The sequence below is a fragment of the Haliotis cracherodii genome, unplaced genomic scaffold (genome assembly GCF_022045235.1).
Source record: "Haliotis cracherodii isolate W230 unplaced genomic scaffold, xgHalCrac1.p SCAF_1, whole genome shotgun sequence".
Classification (NCBI taxonomy): Eukaryota; Metazoa; Mollusca; class Gastropoda; order Lepetellida; family Haliotidae; genus Haliotis; species Haliotis cracherodii.
The window spans coordinates 81067621-81085765 of record NW_027266264.1 but is presented as its reverse complement, the minus strand read 5'-3'; the positions used below and the strand labels follow the sequence as shown (position 1 = coordinate 81085765).

The 18145-nt window shown below is 41.0% G+C and overlaps 1 protein-coding gene across 1 annotated transcript in view; it reads left to right on the top strand.

Annotated features, from left to right (window-relative positions):
* The window catches only part of LOC139444060 (NBAS subunit of NRZ tethering complex-like), a 64823-nt gene that overhangs the window by 8798 nt on the left and 37880 nt on the right, over positions 1–18145 (top strand). Inside the window, exons 7-30 of the mRNA XM_071224998.1 lie at positions 182–267; positions 837–1134; positions 1477–1548; positions 1805–1933; positions 2087–2150; positions 2534–2583; positions 3104–3247; positions 3568–3737; positions 6258–6327; positions 6788–6913; positions 8136–8287; positions 8605–8742; positions 9295–9373; positions 11247–11351; positions 11800–11864; positions 11971–12042; positions 12423–12500; positions 13262–13336; positions 13603–13732; positions 14172–14306; positions 14675–14848; positions 16238–16311; positions 16584–16643; positions 16869–16931. Coding sequence (XP_071081099.1) covers positions 182–267; positions 837–1134; positions 1477–1548; positions 1805–1933; positions 2087–2150; positions 2534–2583; positions 3104–3247; positions 3568–3737; positions 6258–6327; positions 6788–6913; positions 8136–8287; positions 8605–8742; positions 9295–9373; positions 11247–11351; positions 11800–11864; positions 11971–12042; positions 12423–12500; positions 13262–13336; positions 13603–13732; positions 14172–14306; positions 14675–14848; positions 16238–16311; positions 16584–16643; positions 16869–16931 — 2609 coding nt within the window. The remainder of the gene's footprint in view (positions 1–181; positions 268–836; positions 1135–1476; positions 1549–1804; positions 1934–2086; positions 2151–2533; positions 2584–3103; positions 3248–3567; positions 3738–6257; positions 6328–6787; positions 6914–8135; positions 8288–8604; positions 8743–9294; positions 9374–11246; positions 11352–11799; positions 11865–11970; positions 12043–12422; positions 12501–13261; positions 13337–13602; positions 13733–14171; positions 14307–14674; positions 14849–16237; positions 16312–16583; positions 16644–16868; positions 16932–18145) is intronic.

The following is an 18145-nucleotide window of genomic DNA, read 5'->3' as shown; positions in this document are numbered from 1 at the left end:
GTGGGAAATACATTTTTCTGATTTAGTGGAAGGAATCTGTTTGTATCAGGTTCACACCAAATATTCCAATTAAGCCTCATGAAGGACATGTTATAGTGAACCACTTGTAGGCTTGACAGAGTACCACTGGCTGTGGCTGCCTACAGGATGTAGCATGATGATAAGTGATGTGTACTTCCAGGAGACGATGGAGAACACCCCCCATGACCTGAGCTGTGCCGTGGCTGCCCTCATTTTCACGGATCATCAACCCACAGACAACAAATGGTAACATTCAACTTTAGAGATAAAGTATAAAATGTCATTATCAAACACTCTTGATGGTGTTAAGGCTGTGAGATGGAATAGATGACATGCAGTCAATGATGTTACAGAGCCTGACTACCCGATCCATTTTGTTGCCTCTTATGACAGGCAGACGTTGGTGGAGACCTATATCCCCAAAGGTATTATGTAAAGTAATCAACAGTAAATGCTTGATGTTTGCAGGTATGACTTATGTAGGAATTACACTGGATGAAACAATCTCTACATATCTTCGACGTATATATAAGTCTGCGGTGAAATCAACTGACACAACTGACAATAGCACATATAGAATCGGTTCAGCCCTCGGTAACATGCCATAACTCTCTCAACTGAACTTAAAACTAACCGCTCCCTACATCACACCATCACATCACAATCTCATAGAATGTAACGAGATAACTCTGTCAAGGAATGGAATTAGGCCACTAAAAATATGGTCAGAATATAATTTTGCACCAATGACCTGTGTCCAGCCATCAGGGGAGATAAATCTGTTCCACATGTACACTAACTGTTTTCTGCTCCAGGTCAGCAGAGCTACTGGTCATCAACTACCATGGTCGTCTGAAGAGCTACTATGTCAGTCGGGACAAGGGATATAAGTCTCGCCACAGCTTCGTCTTCAGCGGACATTATCCTCTTGGCATCAGCTCCGTCGTCTATCTTTCCAAGCACAAGATGTTGTTGGTTGGCGGGTGTGGCCAGGGTGGAGAGCCGTCGTCAGCGGCAACTGAAGCAATCAGTGAGGGGATCACGGCGTGGCGGTTGCTGTCTGACATGCCTCATTACAAACTGGTCACTGACTATGATACCGGGATGACCCAGGTAGGAACAGTGGGTGTGAGTGATGTAGAGATGGCTTAGTCTGGTCACAGCACATGGCTAAATAATCTGGATGAAGATTAGCTTAGGATTTTACAAGGTTCTGAATAATAATAAAATTTGTAGTCTGAAATGCAACTTTAAATTACACCGTTGTCCTTTTTGTGAGCTAAAGATATGGTGTAAAATGTGGCTGATTGCAAGTGATCATTGCTCGTGCTATCAACCACTTGTTTGCCTGTCTCCGAGACAGTTATTTAGAGGCTGACATAGCTGTAATAGAATAACTTACTTTTGCTTGTGTTTTTTATGCCTCATTGGCATCAATTTTACAACTTATTTCAGGCCAACAAGGGAATGTCAATACTGAGCAGGCTGCGTCTGCCTCAACTTTCGGCTTGGAAAGGAGGCTTTGTGGTAAGAAATTAAGTCAATCCATTTCCTGTATACAAACTTTATTCCAATGCAGCAAGTAATTGTATAATTAAAGAACTGACTAATTGTAGAGCACTAAGAGTAGCATGACAGTCAGTGGTGCGTGTCATGTAACACTAATGTTATGAATGAAGCAGTCCCTAGACTGAAATATCACAGCAGAAATCCTCAGATGCCCTTTATTTTATCACCAATTAACCGAACCATATATTTAGATGTGTCAGTTTTTGGTTTCCAGGATGGTGTGTACAAGATGTGCGTCTCACCGGCGGGGGACACACTGGTCGTGCTGCACCTGTCGGGGAAGCTGTCTGTGTGGCACCTGCCGTCGCTCCGGTACAAGGTCGCCTGGACACTCGAGGACCAGGTCAGACACTGGGGGTGTGGAAAAGTTGAACATGTGAAAGGAATATTAATCTTTAATGCCTTTGATCTGACTTCTGGAAATTGAACATCTTTGTGAATGTTGGAAATGGTTGTATGTTGTGAATCTTTTGTGAATATTGACCCTTCATTGCAGCCTGGATATGAAGAGATCTGCCCCAAACTTGCTGAAAATCCTCAAAAGAGAAAAAGAATTAAAGGTAACATGTATTCTAATCACCCCACCTCTCTGCACACAACTAACATTACGTTAGACACAGTCCTGAGTTGCTGCATGCATTTATGTATGTCTGACTGCCTGAGCAGTCTCTGACACCTGATATGTGTAGTCTCATTCACCGCACATGGAAGCCGACTATCTGTAACCAAGTATTATGATTGTAAGAATTACTTTATTCCTGTGACGATTCAATACATTTGGATTACTGAAGATTGTAGCATGTTCTGTAGCATTCTACAATTGTTTACTACATCGTTGGAGCCCTGAGGGGTTTCCATACACAATGATCTGGAATGATGTGACTGAATGTCTGTTCTAAGCGATGTTAGATCCACTCGCTCACAAGTGTACTCTCTGTTACAGATCTGATACCTCACAAGAAGCTACTTGACGTCAACTTCTGGTCGAATGATGTAAGATTCCGCCTGTACCATTAAAGAAAGAATTAGTATCATAATACACTGGGGAGTACTTTCCATCCACCCTACTATCGCCCCTGTGTTCATCACATCTTGCTTCTGTAAGAAGTGTTGAAACTTTGCAGCATCAACATTAAGTATTCCTTTCTGTAGTGTATCATTTTGTTCTACTCTTTGTTGTTCAAGATATGTAGTTGGATGATGGTTATGTTCATACCTGCCCAAAGTTGTTTTCATAGTACTCTAAATGCTTCTTACAAAATACTGTACGAATAGGGGATAGAAAATACTTGTAATTGAAATAAATTCTGAATAAAACCAGAGCTTAGAATGGCAAATTGAACCATCTCTATAGGGTAGGGACGTTCTGTGTAATAAAGAGTGAAGCTGGATAGGTATGTCAGCGCACAGAGCACCTATGCACAGTGAATGCTGCGCTATACAAATGCATATATTATTATTATTATCATTATGATGATGATGATGATGATGATCTTATTGTGTGCTTGTGAAGGCGCTGATCCTGGCGAGATGTACTGGCGCCGTGATGGTGTGTGCGGTGAACACCCTGCATAACTTCCTGGGCCAGTCCCCCGAGTGGTTTGAGCCGTCCCCCCGAGTCAGCGAGAGTTACCAGGGAGGATTCCTTGGCATCGAGGTGAGGAGACGGATAGGACACAACCCCAGACTCTCCAAGTCATGATATTAGTCAAGACAATTTGAGACCATTGCATTGATAGAGGCTCTGCTGCTACCATGGTTACCATCTTATAGGTCTTATATGATGTAGCATAAAACTTTCAGGGATGGAATTAACTACAATCCTTAAAAAGGATAACATTTCCCCTTAATTTCCCTCAGGATACCTTGAACGTTAACTTAACTGGTCAAGGCTAGCGGGCTAGAGCTAAATTCCATCCCTGTGAATCAGTGAGTGAAGAATGTAAAGATGTGTGGACCTTGTTCTGTTGTCCCCAGTGTGAGCATCGGTTCCCGAGGAAGAAGTTGATAGCTGACGAAGGTGATGAAGGTGACGACAGTGACGATGAAGACGCAACCTGGTATAGCCGGTCGACCCGCGTCACGAAGCAGGTGCTCTACTACCTCACCGACAGCGAGCGGTTTCAGCCTCCCAGGAAGAAGCCCAAGTCAGTTAACATCTCATTTGTAGTATTGATACTTCCAGTACTTTTCTGTGGGTATTTCTAATTTGGTAGTTTTCTTGGTGTAGAGTATCTGCTTGAAAATCAATGTTTTATTAAACTTGGGATGGACGATGCCTTGAAAGCTTACGCCTGATTATACAATACAGGATACACCTACCTGTGTATCGCTTCATGTTTTGAGTTTTTATATTAGCACTAGGCTCTGGCTGCTACCGCCCTGTCTGACACTGCCGCTAGGGCACATTCACTGCCATGACCATGCTCCACAGCGTAACAAGAAACGGGTCCTCTGTACATATACATGAACACACAAACTTATTTAAACTACAACCTCGTGTCAGGCCTCATGAAACATGGACAATCCAATGCCTAAACTGCTTGAATTAAGTAACACGATATGAGTATTGCTGTATGTAATGATACTGAAGTACATGTATTCTGACACGCACATTACACTGGGGTCCAAGATGTATTGATAATGAGGTAGATGTATCGTGACACCTACATGCTACGGTCCAAGATGTATTGATAATGAGGTAGATGTACCGTGATACCTACATGCTACGGTCCATGATGTATTGATAATGAGGTAGATGTATCGTGATACCTACATGCTACGGTCCGTGATGTATTGATATTGAGGTAGATGTATCGTGACACCTACATGCTACGGTCCGTGATGTATTGATAATGAGGTAGATGTATCGTGACACCTACATGCTACGGTCCGTGATGTATTGATAATGAGGTAGATGTATTGTGACACCTACATGCTACGGTCCATGATGTATTGATAATGAGGTAGATGTATCGTGACACCTACAAGCTACGGTCCGTGATGTATTGATAATGAGGTAGATGTATTGTGACACCTACATGCTACGGTCCATGATGTATTGATAATGAGATAGATGTATCGTGACACCTACATTAAGGGTCCATGATGTATTGATAATGAGGTAGATGTACTGTGACACCTACATTACACAAGGGTCCATGATGTATTGATAATGAGGTAGATGTATCGTGACACCTACATTACACAAGGGTCCATGATGTATTGATAATGAGGTAGATGTATCGTGACACCTACATTACACAAGGGTCCATGATGTATTGATAATGAGGTAGATGTACCGTGACACCTACATTACACAAGGGTCCATGATGTATTGATAATGAGGTAGATGTACCGTGACACCTACATTACACAAGGGTCCATGATGTATTGATAATGAGGTAGATGTACTGTGACACCTACATTACACAAGGGTCCATAATGTATTGATAATGAGGTAGATGTACCGTGACACCTACATTAAGGGTCCATGATGTATTGATAATGACGTAGATGTACCGTGACACCTACATTATACAAGGGTCCATGATGTATTTATAATGAGGTAGATGTACCGTGACACCTACATTAAGGGTCCATGATGTATTGATAATGAGGTAGATGTACCGTGACACCTACATTAAACAAGGGTCCATGATGTATTGATAATGAGGTAGATGTACCGTGACACCTACATTAAGGGTCCTTGATGTATTGATAATGACGTAGATGTACCGTGACACCTACATTATACAAGGGTCCATGATGTATTGATAATGAGGTAGATGTACTGTGACACCTACATTACACAAGGGTCCATGATGTATTGATAATGAGGTAGATGTACTGTGACACCTACATTTCACAAGGGTCCATGATGTATTGATAATGAGGTAGATGTACCGTAACACCTACATTACACAAGGGTCCATGATGTATTGATAATGAGGTAGATGTACTGTGACACCTACATTACACAAGGGTCCATGATGTATTGATAATGAGGTAGATGTACTGTGACACCTACATTACACAAGGGTCCATGATGTATTGATAATGAGGTAGATGTACTGTGACACCTACATTACACAAGGGTCCATGATGTATTGATAATGAGGTAGATGTATCGTGACACCTACATTACACAAGGGTCCATGATGTATTGATAATGAGGTAGATGTACTGTAACACCTACATTACACAAGGGTCCATGATGTATTGATAATGAGGTAGATGTACTGTGACACCTACATTACACAAGGGTCCATGATGTATTGATAATGAGGTAGATGTATCGTGACACCTACATTACACAAGGGTCCATGATGTATTGATAATGAGGTAGATGTACTGTAAAACCTACATTACACAAGGGTCCATGATGTATTGATAATGAGGTAGATGTACCGTGACACCTACATTACATAAGGGTCAATAATGTATTGATCATGTTCTTATTTCATTTTTTTTTCTCTCAGGTTTCAAAGTCAGTAGTACTGGGCTTGTTTCAAAGAGGACTTGATATCCTGCTGTTGTTGTTGTTGTGTGTGTGTAGATAAAGTGACAGTATCTACATTTTGCTTTAGAGAGAACTTAACATGTCGTGTGTGTGTGGGTGTGGGTGTGTGTGTACATAGGTAAAGTGGCGTGATTGTATGTTTCAGGTTGGTTACACGCATTTACAAATTGATCTGTTTAAAGTCTACGACCCCTGAGGAACTGTATGCTCACAAGGTATAACAATGAAGACAGTACGGCATTTCGCCGATGATTGTTGTCAAATATTCTCCAGTCACTTTGACTTCTAAGGTTTATTTTGTAGTAAATTGTCTGTACAGTCGTAGTGACTATTTTGTTTGAATTCAGCAAACAATGAATGTTTGGTTCCCTGCAAATTAATTTAGTTTTCCACTGCATCAGCATGTTCCCTCTGTGTAAGGCTGTGTACAGGAAGTAGGGTGCGGAGACGTGACGTGTACTTATGGAAGTAGTGGCTCTTAATTTGTGGGCACTAAAATGAGAAACAAAAGTCTTTGTAGCCCTAACTGACAATCTTGCTGATTTATGCAAATATTTAATTGTAAGGTTTACAATATAGTTTGATATGAGATACAATAGTACATGTATGTCATCACATTTATGATCATGACTTGATGTGTCCTCCTGGTCATGGGATGTGGGGATGTGTGTCCAGATAGACGGGGAGGAGTATGGGGAGGCGCTGGCGCTGGCGAGGACATACGGCCTGGACTGTGACCTGGTGTATCAGAGGCAGTGGAGGAAGTCCCCGGTGTCTGTCGCCTCCATACAGGATTATCTGGTGAGTGGAACAGCAGGGAGTGGTGACAGGAGGATGTACATCACGGAGTGGTCACAGGATCACGTACATCACGGAGTAGTCACAGGATCACGTACACCACGGAGTGGTCACAGGATCACGTACATCACGGAGTGGTCACAGGAGGATGTACACCACGGAGTGGTCACAGGAGGATGTACATCACGGAGTAGGATTGGTCCCCAGCAGCCTTTGTTGGTCGTAGAAGACAAAAGAGATGGGAGCTCAGGCTGAGGGATTTTGTTGATGGCATGTCACTGTATCCGATGGATTGGATCATTGCTCATTATATCAATCGCTTGATTCTCTGGCCCAGACTCAGTTATTTACAGGCGGCGTCATGTAGCTGGAATACTGTACACAGGGAATGTTTTCCGACCGTTTTATTATTGCGAGTTTTGCGAACGAGACTCAATCGCAAAAATTAAAAACGCAAAAATAAGTATAAATAATACATACATACTTTATTCATTGCAACACGTCATCAAATGTTGAAATCATCAACCAGAACTACAAGTTACTCAATAAGTTAAAAACACAAATGAATGCAGAATGGTCACACAATACATCACAAATGACAGTGTAAACAGACCAGTTAGTGTCACTGTTACCTCGTAGTAATTCTGCCTTCTTCCAACCTCGCTTGATTGCGTCAGTGTCCTTTGCAATTTTGTCCACACATGACACTGAGTTGAGTCAATTATCGTATTTGATAATTGGTCGCAATCTCTTCCGGTCAACTTTCCGGCCAGCTCAGAAAAACTAGCTTCGGAGAGAAGCTGTCTATTGTTTGGTACGCGAGGGGTCATCTCAACACGGCAACTCGCAAAAATATCTCGTTGCAGTATTGTCTTTGGCGTGGTATTCGCAATATTTTAACGGCGCAGAAATAAAGCTGTTTACAGTATTGCTGAGTGTGCCGTTAAACAACAAACAACACATACAAGCATTATAGAACAGGTTGTTGAGTTCAGAATAACCATGATGCATGACTGTCATGATTTGTCTGATTAATTACTCATCAAGATACCAGTGGCTATTACTATTAATGTCATGAATCCTTTACTTGACTGAGATGCAAGTTGAGGACTTCTGTCCTGTTCCTTGTTGCTTTATGATCAAACACAGTCCAGACGAGTCAGGAAGACTTAAGATGACTTTAGTTTTATTCTATTCAAGTAATGGACGGTATGAATTATTTCAGAGTAAGATCAGCAAGAGATCATGGGTGTTGCACGAGTGCCTGGAGCGAGTCCCCGACAACATCGACGCCATGTGGGAACTCCTGCAGTACGGCCTGCGGGGCACCGACCTCCCCGCTCTCATCACCATCGGCAAGGGGGAGGATGGCGGCAGGTAGCGTCTTTGCTCAGTGTAATACTGTTTAGTTTAAGTATAGATAACTATAAAGCTTCATGAAATTGATGATTAATTGTCCTGAGTTGATGAATGAAGTCTGAGCCTCAAGGAGTTAATTCTATATTCAACTTGTGATGTTATTAACTATGGATGACGTCATGTTATAATTATTAGTAATTTCTCTTATATTGTTTCAACTGACCAATGCTTCAATGAACTTTAAATGATTTATCTTAAAGTGATTATTCCCGAGGAACAATGTTTGAATGCATATGATGTTCTGTTTAATGCATGGGAGATAACTCTGTTGCTAGGTTTATCCTGTGTGACCCTGAGGAGGGCTTGTATGAGGACATGAGTTTTGATGAGTTTAACCCAGAAGATCAGAGACAGAAGGAGGAGATGAAGCTGCAGCGGATGAAGGAACTGCAGGAACAAGTGGACTTCGCGAGGTGAATGTTCGGGAACACCTTGTCAGTCATAGAAGGATTCTAACGTCTTTGAGTAGAAAACTAATGTATGATGAGGCCACACCAGTTTTAGTTTCTTGTATTTCAGATTTTCTTGGTCAGTATATCAAGGGAAGGAGGTTTAATGAATAAATGTTGAAATTGTTGCTTGAGGGTCTTTTACCTCATGAAATTGACAAAAATATGGATGTTATGGTTATAATAGTCATATCAACATAACATTTTTTTATATTTTTTTTAAAGTTTAATATTTTCTTGTTTATGAATAATAATTATCAATTGATCTGGACTAAGAAAAAAATGTTGAGGGGAATCTAAAATAATGCTCAGGCATCTCTATCACATTTGTGAAAACACTTTTGTTTCGCTGTTAAGGCAATAAGTTTGAAATCTTTGCAGTGTCTGCTTTTCCAGGCCAGCCATTATTTTTTTTCGTAGCCTCATTTTTCTTGTTTTGGTAAACATAAACAACATATCCTTTTGAAGATGTTTGTGTATGATAGTGTTAGTAATGATGTGTTGTGTTGCACACAGCATGAACCTCGAACAGAAGGAACTGTGCAGGGCCAGACTAAAGCTTCTCCAGTACATCGACAGACTCAGGACGTATGAGGTGAGATGGCTTCATTGTCAAAGTAGTTAACATTGTCAACCAAGTTACCGAACCTGACCAACAGAAATCATGTTTTGAAGTTGTCTAAGATTTCATCTATACTACTCAAAAGAAGTTAAAGACCACCTGATTCTTTCATGTTTGAATAATTAATCTGTCAGGGCATTGTAGATTAACCGAAGTAATATGAAAGAATTAGATGTCCTCAGAGCTCCAGATAAGCTGTGTATCTGCGTAAAATACGCATCAGAAATGCAGAAATATGCAGTAAAATAAAATCCAAGTGTATCAAATATGCAACGAACATTACAGATACGCTACAAAAATAAAACTTGTGCTTCACAAAATATTGTGAAGTAACCCTGCATATTCGATTAGCAAATCAGCAACTTATTTTGAAATTATAAACAGGCTTCCGTCAACCTAGCCAAACTCCACGATGACAGTTACATCTTGATCATTTGCCATCACACTTTCGTGTGGAAGTATCGTGGTATTTTTGAGTCCTTTAAAGCTCTCGAACCCACAAGACACCAGTTTGCAGGGACTAGATGAATAGTGCTTTTAAATATTTAACTTAAATACCCACATGTGTAAAAACTAGTGGGTAACAGGAATTTGAATACCCAGATAGAATTACTGATACCCAATGATTTTAAAATGCATGGGTGAAATACCCACAACACCAAAAGCTTATCTGGAGCTCTGTGTCCTTAACTTCTTTTGGGTAGTATAAATGAAACCTTAGAGAAATTCAAAACATGATTTTTGGTGGTTAGGCTTGGAATCTTTGTTGATGGCATATCATCATACCCCGACGAATCACTCGATTGTCTGGTCAGACATGAATATGTACACGTGCCCATCATATAGCCTGAATATTGCTGAGTGTGGTGTTAAACTATAAACAAACACACACACAGCATGGGACTGCAGCAACATGGCCACATGGCACCTACTTACTGTAGACATGCAACCATTCCATTGGTTGGACAATTCAGTGATGCATTGGCATACTTGACTTGTGAAATGATACCCGATAAGAGATTACGCATATTGGAACATGAAACTATTTCTTCAGTAGTTGTAAACTCCATTAAGCTGTCCTTTCCCTAGTTTCTTATGGCACCTATACAAGCAGGTGTGTGAGGAACTGCATGAAAACACAAAGTCTTGATGTAGGCCACAGATTCACGGAATACCTCACTATGCCACAGTATTAGCTAGGGTTTGTTGAACGCCACAGTATTGTGGCAGATCAGGATAATGTTATACTTAGGATCATATATAAAGTTGCAAGGAAAACAGTATGTTTAAATATCATCTGTCTTGACATGAGAGATTAACTTTAGTAACATGAAAGAATCGGGGGTTCCTTGTAGGACTGGGACGGGTAACTCGGGTACCCGGGTCGGGTGGGTACTGAGTAGGACCCGGGTACCAACAGGACTACCCGGACCCGTGGTTAGTCACGTAATATATTGTTTAATGACAAAAATGATGCACCCATTCCTTCTGACTTTTCATATGGCTGAATAAAGATATAACTTTCAGTGTATGCATGACCAGATTGTTTAATATATGTATCTAAATACGTTTCACCATAGCTATGGTGAAAAAATGCCCAATCGGACATTTTGTACTCATCTCTTGAGGCCTACAGTGGGTACCCAGGTAGAGTTGGGTAATAGGGGGATGGGTACCCGGGGAGTAAATTTGGACTCGTCCCAGCCCTAGTTTCTTTACTTCTTTTGTGTAGTATATATATATAGATAGATATTCCAAGAAACATCACAATATAAATTAGGGAAATTGAAAAGTGTTTTAATATGTTTAATATGATAACATTTCCCCCACATTACTCGTGTTGCAGCACATCATGGGAGGTCGGAGTGCAGCAGCTGAACAATTCAACTCGAAGTTTTTCAAAGAATTCAGATCTCAAAATATTGTGGAAACTGCTGTTAATTATGCACAGGTAGGTCAGGTGGTTCAACAGAGTGTTCGTGACCAATGCTTGTGTTTTGTTATATTGATCAGCATCGTAATTTTGGATAGAAGAAAACTACTAAAACAAGATGGAATCACAAGTACTAGTTTCTAGCCTACGGGATAATCCCTGGCAGACTAGTTCCTAGTACTTGTTGTAAGGAGAGACTTGTACACAGACTGCTGATTGTGTGTTGTCATACGTATGGATGATACACTTTGTTGTACTCGTGAAGATGCATGTTAGAGCTACTCTGTCAGCAACCCATGCTGGTCATAAGAGGCGGCTAACGGGATCGGGTGGTAAGGCTCGCTGACCTGGTTGATGCATCTGTTTCATCTGATGCATCATAAATGATCTCTACTTTGTCATCCGGCAACTTCTATGTAATGCCTATCAAACAATACAATTAGCAGTGTTTTATGCTGTGTTGCAGATGTCCAACAGTGAGGCCCTGGAGGCTATGTTCACCTACCATGGAGCGTCCACCCTCAAACACAGGTACGTCGCATCTGGTTTACTTGATAATTACTGTGAGATGTCAGTCAAATGATGTTATTGTTGTAGTAGGACTTTGGTTATATTTCCAACATGTTTCTGATTACAGACTGGCCATCTTGTCCAACTTCCCTGAGACCACCCCGCCAGTGGAGTACAAGCCCCTGCTGCCGGAGATGGCGTAAGTCCTTTCCTTATTTCACTGTAGCTGAAGGAATATGTTGAGAGTCAGAGTGCAGTGTCAGGGTTAGGATCGGTCCCCAGTGTAGCCACTGTAACACACAAGTGTGAACAGGATCAATTATGGTGTGACAAGCAAGTGATGTCACATCAACAACTTGTGTGGGTTTTCACAAGATGGTTTCTGGTCGATAGTTAAAACATTATCGTTGCTTGTTAAAGAATCTATCTATCCTGAACATCATATGGCCTGAAGACATGAATATTTAACACCAAATGAATACATTTTAATACATTTTATAGCTGAAACACTTCACTAGTGTACTGGTGTGATAAGAAATGTGATACATGACTCATGTAGTTGACGTCTGCTCTGTACAGGAACTCGGAGGATGCACAGAAGTGGGAGGAGATCAGTTGGCGGGGAGAGCCGGACTGGAGCGAGGGGGAACAGTGCAGGTAACGACCTACTAGAACATATAACTAATGTTATACCTGGGATAACACTTTCTTACTAAAGTACAGATTCTAGTACTTTTTTGGATGGAGTTCCATACATGATTCGAACCCACACTGCTAGGGTCAGGCACCTGACAGGCAGCACACAAAGTCAGCGATCTAACCCACTCAGCCACCAAGGCTTTCACAAAATGAAAGTTCGACAACTGGTGGTCGAGATCTAAATGGCATTGTGTGTTCATGCTAGAACACCATACACAGATCATACAATAAAACCTGACTCGTTTTGGAAGGACTGATATAATGTGTGATAGGACTGTAAGATTTTTACAGCTGTCATCGCTGTGGTCTACCTATTTCCAGTGGTTTCAGCCACATTGGTGTTTGTGTTTATCATTCATAGGTTAGAATAATAGTAGTTGAAGAATAATTGCAAACAAAACTGTTATCATGTCACTGTTTTTTCGGGGGCAGAGGTGGCCCAGTCGTCTAAGGCGCCGCGATTCGCTGTGCAGAGTTGCGTCCCATGGACACGCCAGAAACCTATAATTGTGGGTTCGAATCCCGGTTCGCCCCGATTATGTTTCTAGGTTTGTCAGCACCGTACCCGTGCTCGTAGGTTTCACCGAAGTGATAAACGTCTGAGACCTGCATCACTTCGGGCTTTCCTCCTACATTAAGCTGACACGCCGCGATATAACTGGAATACTGTTAAAAGCGGCGTTAAACACAACTCACTCACTCACTCACTGTTTTTTCAGAGCTGCCATTGACCCGTCGCCTGTTGACCTGGGAGCATTCCTGTATGAAGACAAACCTGAGCTGGAGAAATACAGGTAACATGACAATATGTCAGGCTACAGTAGAACACTCGAGCTGGAGAAATACACCTATATATCGTCAAACATATTTCACCTGTAGATAAATTCAATTATTAATTATTGAGATTTTCTTATAATTTGATTGATTGCCAAACTAACTAGATATATCACAGTAAATTTTCATCAGACCTGTAACATTATTGTTATTGTTATTTATTTTGTTAATAGAATGCATTATGAAAAATAAGTGTTTGGTGGTGACCCAGTAATGTAACTTGCAGGTGTGATGAGATAAGTAAGTCTCTGCTGTGTGACTGGTACACCGACCGTGCCTGTGAGATAGAGCGCCTCTCTCGTCTGGTGGACAATGCTCTTGACCTCGTCAAACTGGCCATACAAAACAGGGTCGAGGTAAGTGTTATCATCATCATCATCATCATCATCATCATCAACATCATCATCATCATCTTCATGTTGTTATTGTCATTACATGGTCTTTTGCACCTGTGAAGATCCGGATTAGGATAGGTCTTGAATGGCGACTAATGGGATCGGGTGGTCAGGTTCCCTGAATTGGTTGATGCATGTCATCGTATCCCAATTGCATTGATCGATGCTCATGATGTCAATCACTGGATTGTCGGTCCAGACTCCATTATTTACAGACTGCTGTCATATAGCTGGAATATTGCTGAGTGCGGTGTTAAACAACAAATAAAAAATGAAAAAATAAAAATGTTTGGTCTTGGTATGAGTACAGCTTTGTGCTGGTTTTCATCACAATCTGCTGTCAGTGTTCTGATCTTTCTGTACAACCACAATACTCAGTGACATGGCATGCTACTCACAGGGGCTGTATGACTTGCTGGACGATCTCCTTACCATGGAGATGTTGGTGTACGAGTGTGGTGTGGACGACAGCCTAACTTTCAGGGATCTGCAGCAGATGGCCGACTACGACAAACTGGAGCTGATCATGTCTAAGGTAAGAGGATATACAGAGATGAAAGTGAGACTAATGTGACCATACGGCTGAATTTGGGTAGGGGTTGTGGACTATGTACCTGAGAATGACTGGGCTGATTTGGTATGAACCTACGATGATAGATACTCATGCTATCAACCACTGGTTTGCCTGCACCAGACCTGACACCAGTTTTCAGGCTGCATCAACATGGCTGAGATTCTAGAAACGCCATTGTTAACAGGCTCTCTAGGAGATCCCAGACTGCCACAGGAGGGACACCTCGTAATAGTTTGTGTCTATATATTGGATCTTGATTTTGAGGGCAGTTTTTATATTTTATAAATCTTTTTTAGGGCTAACTTACGCTTGTTTTTAATGTTTTGCAGTCTTCAGGAGAGATGTATGTTAAGAACCTGCAGCGATGGATGGTGCCGTTCCTGAAGCAGTGTGAGCGCCGTGAGGCTGGTGCGTACACCACTCTCCTGCATGACTACATCATCACCAAGGCCAAGACAGACCTCTCCCTGGTGGTCAAGATCTTTGAAACATCCAAGGCAGGGGTAAGAGGCAGTGATAGTCCCAGACATGTCAACTATTGTCTACAAGGAACTTCCATTCTTTCCACATTAATCAAACTCACCAATAAGATCTGAATATTACCAATTTATACATTCATGGTTTTTGTTATCAATCTGTTGTTTAAATGGTGGTCAGATTTCATTGGAAATTTTATGGAATCGGTTCAAAATTATTCTTATGAATACAAATACATTACTTATTGATGCATCTTTGCCAGAAATATCTGCGACTAGCTATCTTGCAGCTAGCAACATTTCTGCTGCAATGGATAAAATATATTCCTACCTGCCTGAATGTCTAGTACAAAATTTCTTTGTTACACAGACACTGACAATTATGAATCCGACATTTATATGTAACCCTCTTCTCAGGGAGCAAGAGCTACCTCTGAGATTATACATCTATAAATGCTCAAGGCACAGAGTATAGTGTATCAGCTTGTAGTTACACCTACTGGTCTGCCACCTTCAACTCGGGACACTTACATTTAGGAGTCACCAGCCAGCCTCTCTTGTTCAGACACTGATCTTAGTGTCGGACATGCTATCAGAGAAATGAAAATATTACTGTTTAATGCTCAAGTGAGTGAGTTGGGTTTCATGCTGATTTGAACAATAGTTATATCACAATCTCATTAAAATCAGATCTTAGTGCTCGCTACTGCTACACAAAGATCTGAGGACATCCAATCACAGGTCATGTCTTTTCATGCACTTTGACTGACCAATGAAATGACTAACAAGAAGTCGAAATTGGCTAATCAGAGAGCAGCTTTCTCAAGCTTTACAACACAAGTTTCAAACTCATGACTTCCGTTACAGACTAAGTTTTGAAAATATTTTGAACGTAAGAACTTTCTGGAATGTCTAATAGATGGCCAAAATTGTATGGCAGTACTTCCCACGGACTATTGAAAGTATCTTTCATTTCAAATGTTTATCTAATTGAAGCAAGAGAGACGATGATTTTGACGGAATCAGCTGTACAGTGTCTTTAGATACCCTGGTTAACCTTTTTAAGGTTGCTTGTTTAAAAACACATTCCGACTGTCACTTTCCTGATCTCGTAAGAGACGCTCTGATGGGTCGGATGAAAGATCGTTCTGACGTAACCTGTAATGGGATGTCCTCAGATCCTTGTTTAGCGGTAGCAAGAACTAAGATCTGATATTAAGGAGATTAGGGTATATCAGCCTATATCACTTTGACTACCCAAAGTGCCCTGCAGATCCTTACCACTTTGGTGAAATCAACTAGCATGTGTATGGCCTCACGGATAACAGTCTGGCTGACTCTTGGCCCCAGTACAAGTAGGCCCTATGCCCCCTTACTGACTGAAAGAAGGCCACTAATTGGGTGATTGTATTCCAGGTGAGTCAGCCTGTTATTCAGAAGCCCAAGGCCCTCATGTCTCTGGCCCTGGAAGCTGTCTATGTTTGTGAGAGGTGAGACAAATTATTGGAGGCTTTGAACAACCACATTTTGCAGCTAAGTATTGAACAAATAACGTTATAAATTTTGCTGACCTGTGCAGCTAAATGTTGGAAAGTTTCATGAAGATTTCAGACATCGGAATGTCATCAGTCGTGACACAATATATGTAACAAGGACGACGACTGTCAACATGACATCATTTTGGGGACAATCTGGAATATTATGTGTGAGAATTAATTCTAATTACATTTTTGTGAATTGTGTTCCACTATGTTTATTGTAGAGACGACCAACTGAAGCTGGCCTTTGACATCACCCAGTGTCTTCCTCAGAAAGATTCACAGTAAGCATAAACATTGCTGTATCACTAGGATCAATTTCAGAGAGATTAGGTGTCTGTCTGTCTGTGTGTGTGTGAGTGAGTGAGAGACTGTGTCGCTGGTGTAGGTTACAGTATAGCTGGGTAACAGTATCTTGTGTGCTAGCTCTGGGTTTTCATCTTCTAGACTAATGCTGACTGTTTGCAGATTGATATCACCCTCCATTCACTCATGTATCTGTGTTTCAGGAGAGATCCCCCTGACATGATCAAGCTGCACAAAGAAGTGGACAAACTAGAGAACCATCTTCAGTAGGTCGTCCTCCATGGGGAGTCTGTGTTGTATATAAAGGAAGAGCCTGTTGTATACAAAGGAAGAGCATGTTTTATGTAAAGGAAGAGCCTGTAGTATATAAAGGAAGTGCCTTTTGTATATAAAGGAAGAGCCTTTTGTATATAAAGGAAGAGCCTGTTGTATATAAAGGAAGAGCCTGTTGTCTTCAAAGGAAGAGCCTGTTGTATATAAAGGAAGAGCCTGTAGTATATATAGGAAGTGCCTGTTGAATATAAAGGAAGTGCCTGTTGTATATAAAGGAAGTGCCTGTTGTATATATAGGGAGCACCTGTTGTATATAAAGGAAGTGCCTGTTGTATATATAGGGAGCACCTGTTGTATATAAAGGAAGTGCTTGTTGTATATAAAGGAAGTGCCTGTTGTATATAAACGAAGAGCCTGTTGTATATAAAGGAAGTGCCTGTTGTATGTAAAGGAAGTGCCTGTTGTATATAAAAGAAGCGCCTGTTGTATATAAAGGAAGCGCCTGTTGTATATATAGGGAGCACCTGTTGTATATAAAGGAAGTGCCTGTTGTATATATAGGGAGCACCTGTTGTATATAAAGGAAGTGCTTGTTGTATATAAAGGAAGTGCCTGTTGTATATAAAGGAAGTGCTTGTTGTATATAAAGGAAGTGCCTGTTGTATATAAAGGAAGTGCCTGTTGTATGTAAAGGAAGTGCCTGTTGTATATAAAGGAAGCACCTGTTGTATATAAAGGAAGCGCCTGTTGTGTATAAGGCTTACAAAAATAAAAGTATTGGTTCTCAGGCAATGACTTTTGAAAATATAGTGCGGACGGGCGGTGTTTTTTGTTGTTGCTTGTTCAAACTAGTATGTAACCAGATGAACAGTTGTGTACCATCAACCTGGGAAAGGGCCTCCCTACATACACAAGCATACAAACTCCTATTGCCGACATGTACGAGATGTGCAGTAAAGCCATACGCATGTAGAGGGAAGTAACTACGTGCTATATTGGATCACATTGTTTTTAAGAATTGGGATTTTTAATTTTTAAAAAAAATGGAATTAAAGTAGCAGACTTTATGATGATGCGGGTGGTGCCTGAGAACCAAGACTATTATTTGTTTTAGCCCAAAGGGAGCACCTGTTGTATGAAAGGGGAGCATATGGTATAATCAATTGCAGCAACGGTGACTTTTTGCTACATATGTTCTCTAAGTGTG